This window comes from Dysidea avara, chromosome 11 (assembly GCF_963678975.1).
Source record: "Dysidea avara chromosome 11, odDysAvar1.4, whole genome shotgun sequence".
NCBI lineage: Eukaryota > Metazoa > Porifera > Demospongiae > Dictyoceratida > Dysideidae > Dysidea > Dysidea avara.
The window spans coordinates 20,994,036-21,004,889 of record NC_089282.1 but is presented as its reverse complement, the minus strand read 5'-3'; the positions used below and the strand labels follow the sequence as shown (position 1 = coordinate 21,004,889).

Here is a 10,854-nt window from a genome sequence, read left to right as displayed (position 1 = left end):
ACAATCTAGCTAGCTAGTTATCTGTAAATATCCCCAAACCACTTATATATATATATATCTCCTTTTTTTTCATTGGATGTAAATCAGCATTTTGCTGCCTTCCAATTGTATAATCATAACCATAGTTGGAGCCAGTAGAAACAAGACGATTCCACCAGCGTCGAACATCGGCTAAATGTCCACAAGCTGTGTAGTCTCACGGTCGGGCGCCGCGAGACTACAAGCGGGTAGCGTCGGCATACCAAACCTGCTTGACAAATTCATCTGATAGAGTGCATATGGGCATCCAAAATGGAAGCTAGACATATCAGGCAACTTCAGCCATATATCTAAAATGTAAGACATCCCAATCTTTTTATCTGTTTTGGATTCCATTTAAAGCCCATACTGGTAGCTAGTGGGAGTACCAAATCACGTGGGAGCTTGCGTGGGAGGAAAACGAACTGGACAGTTTACGGGAGATTTTAAAGTAATATGACTCGGTTTCAGAATATTATGATAGCGTTTAGTGAGTTTTAAAGACGTAGTCTACGTTTTGTACACTGATGTGTTTCCATTTTCAGTTGTCAGTACGCAGGGGCGGATCTAGGATTTATACAAGGGGGGAGGCTAACTCAAGGTACTAATCTCTTGGGTAGAGATGTGTGAAGCACACTTCCCAGCATGCAAAGCATGCTGGAACTAGGAGGGTCTGGGGGCATGCTCCCCCAGGAAAAATTTTGAAAAATAGATGCTAAAATATTGCAATTTGGAGACATTTCCACATAAAATTCATAATATTTTCTGCCTGTAGATATTTTATAAAGATCTACTGCCTTTAGATTGTAGGTATGGCTCTCTGAAGCATTTTGCTAATGGAAAAGTTTGGGTAGGTTACAGACAACCAAGTACATGATGCACCCCTCTCACAATTGCACAGCACTGCATGTTAGAATAACAATGTTGAAAGTGGAAAATTTGAACAATACAAGATTGAATCTGAGAGCATTTTCAATGGAAATTGTGTACCTGAATTAAGTATCGCCATACATATTAACTACACAAGTAGATGAATGAAGCCCTTTAAACAGACCAATGCACTTCATTGTATGCATAGGTGCAGGTAGATTTGGAAAAATTCCATAACATGTTTCCAGTGAATGTTCTATTAGAGTAGTTAGCTGACTGCTCTATTAGAGTATCTCGATCTTGTACACCTCCAATGCTGATTCGAGTCCTTGTTGCATAAACTTTAGCATAAATCCACTGATAATACCTTGAAAAGATGTTTATAAGGTGGTTTTATGAGTATTTGTATTATTAGTGATCATACAATTATGCTAAGACAAAATTTCATTATAATACTCAGCATATTGATCAAGTAAAGCCTAAATATGAAGGGGGGGGGCTTCAGCCCCCAAAGCCCCCCCCCCCGGATCCGCCCCTGGTACGGCCACGTATTCAGTGGGTGTGGCAGCGACCTTTCTAACGGAGGTTAAGTGCAATGCCCCCGTAATTATACCTGATAACTTTCATCAATACGTAACTATACTAGTTGGATCCAATCGTACCTTTTCTTGTATAATTTATTCAGACACTCTACTTAAGGAGGGGTATCCTAAATGGACCAAACCAGAACCTTTTCCGGATCACGTGAAAACTACAGGAGAATGTCCCACACTATCCAATACAGCATGTAGTAATCTAACACTAATAAATGTGTCACAATCAGATGGAACAGGATACTATACCATAACTGCTGAGAATGAGTGTGGAAGTAATAACTTTACTGTCTATGTGCTTGTGATGAGTAAGTTAAATGGCAAATCTTTGGGTAATCTTATATCACACACACACACACACACACACACACACACACACACACACACACACACACACACACACACACACACACACACACACACACACACACACACACACACACACACACACACACACACACACACACACACACACACACACACACACACACTATTCCACAGAACGGAATTGTATGAAACATGTTATAGTACCATTTTAAAATTTCCCATGATTAGAAGTAGTGTAGTTGTCACAACATAGCTATGTGGGAAAATCCCTACATTGGGATGTTTTATAAAATGTATACTATCATCATTTCAGTGCCATAGTAGAGATTTTCCCAGGTATGTTATAATAGCTATATACCATCATTCATCTCTTGTTTCACCACTTTTTATTACTTCATTTTAAAATAAATTTTTAAATGTACTAGTTAATTATTTTTGCCATAGCATAGCAATGTTATTAGGATCTTCTTGATTGTCTTGAGTGAGTTATACAATAATATTATATATTAAGGGGTGTGGTTTGTCACGTCTAGTTTTCTAAAGCAAAACATAGCTTAGGCCACGTAAACTTAATTAGTTTTTCATTAAAATAGTAGTGTGGATGGGTAATTTTTTTAGCTAGATACTGTACAGTAGGAAGTTTGTTGAATTTTGTGAATGAGCAGTGTTTCGCCAAACTAAAATCCACTAAATCCTTCATCCAATACGAATCTGTATTAGAATTTTCTCACTAAAATTCTACCATGGCAAATTCAATAAAGATTCCCCCAGCCAAACTTTCCTGCTACACAATAGCTGAATTTTTATAGCTCACATGAAATTTTCTTAGATAATTTTATACCGCCAACTTTACAAGGTGCTTAATGGCTGCATTCAGTCACCAATGGTACTAAAAATCATTGATGTGATAAGAAAAACAGCGGTGCAGGTGGGAATGATAAACTAATAATTAAGTTTATTTGGCTAGATCATAAAGGGGTGTGGTCACAGTGTGCTCTAGGGTTAAGAGCAAGACAGCATGTGTTGATTATTTAGGAGGCATAGTTAATCTATGTAATCATTGTATAAGTGCAGCTACACGTAAACTTTAATAAGTTATATGTAGCTATCTATTCCACTTTAATACAGTCGCTAATATAAAGGGATTCAAATAGTGTTGTGGCTTCTAAATACACTCAAAAGTGTTGATGCAGAAAATTAACACCTCAATATGGTTTCCTTATGTGAAGACGACAACCACATAATCTACGGTATCACTTAAATGTAATGTCATCTCATGCAAGTACGAGCAATTAAAAAATGAGCTAATTAAAGGGAGTGGCACCTGTTTTGCTTGTAAGTATTCATCCCAAATGAAATGGGATGAATACTCACAAGTGAAACAGGTGCCACGCTTTAGCTCATTTTTTAATCGCTTGATGCGACGACGTTACATTAGAGCGGTACCATATATATACTAGTATTTTTTAAATTGTTAACTTTAAAATGAAGTAGGGATCTCTGCAATAACAAGTAGTGAAACAAGAGATGAATAATGCATGCTACAGGGGCAGATGCAGGAGCTGGCAAGGGGAGAGACACAAACAGGCTAAGTTGTAAGTGGTTGGGGAGACCCGAGTTTGGGGAGACCCAGATTCTCTTGTTAGTTGCTGCATTTTTGAAGCGGCAAAAAAGCACACTCTTAGTAGTATCTCAATATTTATTTTGCCATTTTGGCCTTTTCAGATGGTTGCGAAGTCTTAAAAGCTGTTTAAAAGGCTATTAATGTCTTTTAAAGCAGCAACACGATAATTATTTTAGAGGCGTTTAGTACGCACGGAAGTGCTTAGTGATAATTTTACAGCTAGTTTGACTAATTCATTTTGATTTTAGGTGAATTTGTAACAATAAATGCTATGTGAATAGTTATAAATTGATCTTGGCCTGACATAAAGTTCAGTATTTTAATCAAAGCTGTAGCTAGCTATATATGGCTAGGGGGGCATTTGCCCCATCCTGGAACTGCCATTGTGCTATTACAGCATAGCTTCATGGGCAAGTCACTACTTTGGCACTGAACAAAATAATTATTATAGCTAAGGCCACATAAACTTAATTATTAGTTTCTCATGTGCACCCGCATCGCCGTTTTTCTTACCTCTGGTGGCTAAGGGAGGTCAATTAGCACCTTTTATAGTTGGTACCTTGCTAGAGCAGTCTAAGAAAATTGCATTTTGAGTCATTTTAGCTAGCTAGTTTAGCTATCTAGTTAGTAAAAAATAAAATAAAAATCCACCCTCCTGCACTGGTATTTTGAGTACAGGAGGATGAGAAACTAATAATTTGGCTTAATGTGCCAAAGTAGAGACTTTCCATCAAGTTACGCTGTAATAGCATGCATCATTCATCTCTTGCTCAAACTACTTTTTATTGCATAGATCCCTACTTCATACTAACATTTTTTAAAAACACTAGTTTGTTTAGATTTTTTTTGTTGTAGCACAGCTAGCTACAATGCAACTTGTGACTGTTCTATTAGAATATCTTACATGACTGTTGTATTAGAGTGATTGTTGTATTAGAGTATATCTCGAGTCAGCCAAGGGGTGTGCAGCTAGCTAGACCAATAAGGGCTGGGGTGAGGTCGTCTTGTTTACTGATAAGTAAATAGCTAGACTGTTAAGAAGTGCATGTGGTCTCCTACTCTATCACTATTAGTCCACTTATATTGATCTTTATTTGATGGGTATAATCACGAACCTATCGCGAACAGGATCCTGATCACAAAGTTGCAGATATCTAGCTAGTATATCTCTTCCATAGTAGTGCCGGAACTGAAGTGCTTCTGAAATGCAGCTTTGGTATAATTCTGTGGCATCTAAATATGCTGCTGAAAGAAAGTGTTGATACAGAAAATCAATGCCTCGATATGGACTCGTTGGATAAAGAAGAAGACTAGCAGCCTGATTGAAGATAAAACAAAAGACAAGGAGCAGAGGCCTACACTCATCGGAACCCCAAAAGGCACATCCCACTGGTGACATTGTGGCAAAAATGGTGGCTGTGCGCTGCTTTGTTTGGCCTCTAGCCTTGCGACTGTGGTGAGGTAGTGAGACTAAAATTTGAGTTTTGGCGATCTTTTTTAAAACTCTATATCTGGCCACCTGTAAGTGTTTTATGCTGTATTATATATTATATGAACTGGTACTATTCTGTAAAGGTGATTTTCGTCACGTAAAATGTCTCTAAGATTATTTTAAAGGCAGAATTGTGGGCAGCGTGGGAAATTTTGAACTTAAATAGTACTACCATATCATTTAATAAAGCTGAAAAGCCATCTATCCATCTGACCATTACACCGCTTACTCACCAAACGTGGCGAGATTCTACACAATCAGTGTTAATAACAAAGCACTCATCATCCAGCTACTGTACTGTAAGATTATTATCACAAGATCACAGGTGCCTCTACAGCACATAGAAGGCCAAGGTGTAGAGAAAAATTGAACTGCACTCCTTTAAAAACCACAGCATAAACTGTTCAAATGGTAGAACACTTAACTAGCATGTAGGAGGGTGTGGGTTCGAATTCACATTTTGACACATTTTTCTTACCTTTTTGTGCACACCTTTTTAAAACTCAAACAATGTGAACATGCACGATTAGTTAAATTAGAATGTATAATTATGTAAGCTAAGGACCATGTCATGTCAGTGCACACCTATGTACTTAAACATACTCTGTAAGTGTGAAAGAAGCTTTTACCTACTATAATAGAACTCATGTACACTGAACCAACACACAGATGCATGGGTAAATATGTTGGCAATTCGCCTGCCCTACCACAAAAGTGCTATAAGAGTCCTTATGATGTAAGGCAGTTATGTGCCAGTGCTGAAAATCTGAATTTGTGGATGAAGACCAGATAGAACAAAAAAGTGCATAAAAAGGTCCCAAAAGTGAAAAAAAAGTTATGATCTAGGCAGGGATCAAACCCAAGTTGGTTATGTGTTAAGGAAGGTGTACAAATCGCCACAGTTGTTTTGTCTGTGATTTTAACAGGAATGTAGCTTAACTTTCCAGTGATACTTCCCTACACCAGTGCCTTCATTGCTCTACAAACACAAACAAAAGTACATACTGATTTGCTACGGAGTTGCCAGATGGTGGGCATTTAATTTCGCTAAAATCCTGTGTCAATCAATATGTGTTTTGCATGCCAAGGTACTATGAGCTAAAAGTTTACTAGCCATACAAAGAATCAAGTACTTAAAAGCACTTTCAACATGCATGCTACACAACAATATAGAGCATTAATAATGTTTGGTTCCCAATGCATTAATTATCATGTAAAACAGAGCTGTGGGCTAGCTGTATAATGTGTATTTGTACGCATGCATGTGGAGATTGCGTTAATAAGAATAGTTCAAGAACTTCTGCTGTGACAGTTCACCCCAGCCCGTTACATTGGAGGTCCCACCAAGATAGGAACAGTGCTGAAGTTGTTGTGACAGCTAGAAGTTCAAGTGTGCATTTTAAAGGACAGTCACTGAAGATGTCCAGAGAACTCTCTGGGTGAAGAGGCTAAACAACTGAGTGTAGCTGAGAGTCCTGGAGTTAGATTTCTCCCTAGAAGGAGATCAGACAAGATGCAAGGCGACTGGGAAGAAGGCCAGTCAGGTCTCATTGGATTGGAGGAGAACCAGGAACAGAAAGAAGAGCAGCTAGAGGGCCAAGTCTTGAAATTCGCATAGCTGTGTAACAAGAAAACTGAAGGGATAGAGCATCTGGGAGAGACGTTGAGTGGTTCTGCTATTAAGGGTTTAGTCTTTGTTGCCTGCTAGTGCTTGTTAATAGTTTAATCTAGGTAGTCGAGAGATAGGGACTGTAAACTGTATGGTGTGAGCAAGGACTGGGAAGTACGTACTATTGGTTACATTAATTTGAGATGCTAATGTGGAAATGATCGTAGAATTTACAGAAGTGTCAAGAGAAACGTTCTGTAGAAGAAGAGTGATGATATATGCATGCATGTGTCACTGTAGAGGGGCAAGCTTGGATCTTAAGCTGTTCTACATGTAAGGCAGGTGCAATGCTTTCATTTGTTCTTTACAGCATGCTGAAGGCACTAGTACAGGGAAGACTCACTGAAAGTTGAGCTACATTCCTGTCAAAACCACAGACAAACAGCCTTGATGTTTTATGCCAACACCAGGTTCAAGTGAGTAACAGTGGAATTGATCTCTGCCTAGGTCACAACATTTCTCATTGACTGCACTTTTTTCCTTTATGTTACCCATTTTATGCACAGTTTTTATTTTCAGTAGGAATAGACTGCAGGGACTCTTAGAACATATTTGTGAGAAGGGCATGCTAGGGCAAGCAAAAAATATTGTAAATGTGCTCATCCATTTGTTTGTTCTGTGTGTCCCATTAGAGTAGGTGACTTTTTCACAAATTTGTCTGTATTGTGTTTGCTATACACTTGCACTAGCTATCCAGAATAACTGCACCTATGTTTAAGCATAATTGGTATACATTGGCATGCACACATCACAGTACAACTGTGATGCTCTGTTGATTTATTGCTGCTGAAGTATATATTAACAAAGATGTACAACCTGTATAGTAGGGCAGGTATCACTGTGTAAGCACATGCACAATGCAGACAGTTTGCGCCTGCAGCTGTGTGCTTTAATTGCTTCAACAACAGGATGGTATAGGGTTGGGTACTACTACAGTATGGGACATATAAATATGGTGTTGTGTGACTAGAGTTTTCAATGTTTTGGAGGAATTAACTTTTTTGCCACTAATTTATATAGGACTAACACAGCAAATATGGTGTTCCAACTTATACTAACCCCATCTTTAGTCAGTATTGAAACAAGTATTTCAAAAAAACTCCCTATATATATATATATATATATATATATATAACGAGATAAAATAGGCCTCAAAACTATGAATGACTCCACTATTGGGGCCTGTGGTCTGTTTTTGTTTGAGCTTAGGTAAAAGTTTGGACTATTAATTCCAACACCAAAACATAGACAGAATGAATAAGGTCATTGTTTGTTTATAGATTATACTGTGTAAGTGTGTATCTCACAAATAGGGCAAGTCCTGCACTATAAGGCATGCAGATATCAGTATGCTACAATAAAATTATATAAAAATTCATTTCTTTTGTTGTTAGTAAGTTAAAGGTCATGTAGAACCTGAAATGGTGTCTGAAAAACAAGAAAATAGCCGAATGTCATTTTTTTGGATTCCAAAACCAATTTTTGGTCTGCTTACCAGCCTGTATTACAGTCACAAGGCTAGAGGCCAAACAAAGCAGCACAAGTCTGCAATAATGACAAACCCACTTTGTGACATATTATGCCTTTTCTAGTTCCAATAAGTGTCTGCTTTCTGCACTTTGCCTTTCCTTTTATCTTCAATTATACAATCATGTTCTTCTTGTAAAGAAACTATACCAAGACATTACTTTTCCATACCGACACTTTCCTTAGAGGAGCATATTTAGATGCTACAAAACTCTGTTTTTATTTATTTATTAGGACTTCAGCGCAAGTGCTGAAGACGTCTGGTCCTACAGCTTGTTTAAAGGTTTTACATAAAGCATGTTTGAAAATGTGCACAAAGGAAAAAAATCCATGACTGGACCTGGGCAGCCTCGAACCTGCAGCCATTTGATTTACGTGCTTAAGCTACAGTAAGAGGGGTAAATACATATAACTGTAATTATAATGCACTTATGTAAGTTGCAAAATGTTTTTATAATCTTATTACCAAAGAAATTTTAAATTGTGGGTTTCTACAATATGGGACCATGACCGTAAACAATCATGCTGCCACACCTTTAATGATTACAGCTGGGTGACCATGCCCATTAATGATCTAGCTGCAATCAACTATACACTTTAGCTGCAGAAAACAAGACATGGTGTTGAGCCACGCCCTTTAATCTACTGCATAGTTTGGCAGCAAGATTAACATACTCTATTAAAGCTGTCACAGCCACATATGTATATCATAGCTATAGCAAAAAAAAGTCAATAAAGTACTGCAATTAATTTAAGAATAAAGTATTGATTCCCACATAAGCTACCATATCTTGTTTCACTATCTTTTATAACTGGAACCCTTTAAACTTAATAGTGCTAGTTTATATTACGTGCTATTTTGCATTCATAATAATTTCACTACTGTCATACAACATACTGCTACATACACGAAATTCGCTTTTACAGAATAGTCTTACTGTTCAAATCCAGCATTAAAAACAAGAAAACGCTTAAAGACAGATGGATGTTGAATTTAAATAAATTGAGATAACTTGAATTTTGCCAACACAATTTGCAATAGGCAAGCAAAGTTTCAAAAGTTGCCCTGTAGAATGTGGCAAATATGAACAAGGCCTCATTAATTACACTGTGATATTACAGTTTTGCATGTCAGTAATACTTAAAACATTGATACAAATATTCTGGATAGTGTAATTGTGTAGCAAAGAAGCTTAAACTTCAAGTACAAACTTGTGAAAAGAATTTACCTACTCTAATATACCACACAGGAGAAACACACAGATGTACAAATATGTTGACAATTTGCCTGCACTAGCATGCCCTACTAGTAAAAGTGCTTTAAGAGTTCCTATGATCTATGTGCCAGTGCTGAAAATCTGCATGTGAACATAAAATTATAAGTGGATAAAAAACTGTGCACAGAAAACACAAAGGTACATTAAAGGTTCTGAAAGTGATCTAGGCAGGAATCAAACCTGGGTTAGTTGTTAAAACCACCACAGTTGTTTGTCTGTGGGACAATGGTTTTGACAAGAATTAATATAGCTCAACTTTTCAGTAAATCTTCATACACCAGTGCCTTCAATGCTCTGTAAAAGAACGTTTGGATTGTAACAATATTTGAATTGTTAGGTGACTGGCGTTCAATTTCACCAGGAGCTTATGAGCCGCTGAAGGTGGCACCTCATAAGCTCCTGATTTCACTAATCCCAAATCAATACGAGTTGAGTTTTAAAAGGTGTGCACAAAATGGTTTAGAAAAACAAATGTTCAGCCATTTTGGATTCAAACCCATGACCTACTGTACGTGAATCGGGTGATTTACCACTTGAACAGTTTGTCCTGTGGTTTTCAGAGAAGTGCAGCTCAAGTTTTCTCTACACCCTGGCCTTTGGCCTTCTACATGCTGTAGAGAACCAACAGGAGCATACATGAACTTGCAATAATAATCTTAAAGTAACCGGATTATGAATACATTGTTTTGAGCATGAGATGTGTTACCACAATACAGATTACAAAAATGCTGCTATTCTCCATATTATATGATGAGTATGTGTATAAATTGTAGACATACAGAGACATCGCTGTTACATAATTCTTTTCCCTGTCATTTGCTTATTACTATTTATTTTACAGATCCTCATCCTTGTCTGAATGCCACTGAACTTCCTCCACTGTTAAACCCTCCTCCTCCAAACATCAGAGCAGTTGAAGGACAAACTGTGACTGTTACTGCCACCTATAAAGGAGACTATAACCTTGACAGCCTTGGAGCAATGTATGGTGTTATGACTGCAAACAATAAGAAGTACAAATACATTACACCAGATGATACACCATCCAGTGGGTACAATGTTACAGTTGATAATGAATGTCCTGTTACTAACATAAGTTGTTGCTACTTCAATGTTTCTATTTCTGTGGGACCAATAACACTTGCTACATCAGACATTGAGTTGAAAGTGCAGCTGTCCGGTCAGATGATTGGACACACTACAATTCAGGGCATAGCTCGATTAGTAAGAATGCTATAATGTTTTGATGTCACATGTTGTATATACTGCTTATTTAGGAGTGTACAGGACTCCCACAATTGTTGAGTTCCCTGACAGCGCTTGTGAGAACCTTACTGCAAGCCATTCTACCAAATTCTCATGTACATACAATGCTAGTTCTGATCCAAACATAACCATTACAATGTGGAGTGTGAATGGTACGCCATTAACACACAATAATTACTGAGTATAACATT

At 37.6% G+C, this 10,854-nt stretch overlaps 1 protein-coding gene across 1 annotated transcript; it reads left to right on the top strand.

Annotated features, from left to right (window-relative positions):
* The first annotated feature begins 338 nt into the window (after window positions 1–338).
* On the top strand, window positions 339–10,853 carry LOC136238716 (uncharacterized). The gene is made up of 4 exons (XM_066029278.1): window positions 339–508; window positions 1,574–1,789; window positions 10,239–10,621; window positions 10,675–10,853. Exons 1-4 carry the CDS (start codon window positions 475–477, stop codon window positions 10,789–10,791), a joined length of 750 nt encoding a protein of 249 aa, XP_065885350.1. The 5' UTR covers window positions 339–474; the 3' UTR covers window positions 10,792–10,853.
* The last annotated feature ends 1 nt before the right edge of the window (window position 10,854 follows it).

Coding starts and splice junctions, on each gene's coding strand:
- LOC136238716 (XM_066029278.1), top strand. CDS start 475: ATGACTCGGTTTCAGAATATTATGATAGCGTTTA. Junction 1,790..10,238: donor TGTCTATGTGCTTGTGATGA/GTAAGTTAAATG, acceptor TTTATTTTACAG/ATCCTCATCCTTGTCTGAAT. Junction 10,622..10,674: donor TTCAGGGCATAGCTCGATTA/GTAAGAATGCTA, acceptor CTGCTTATTTAG/GAGTGTACAGGACTCCCACA.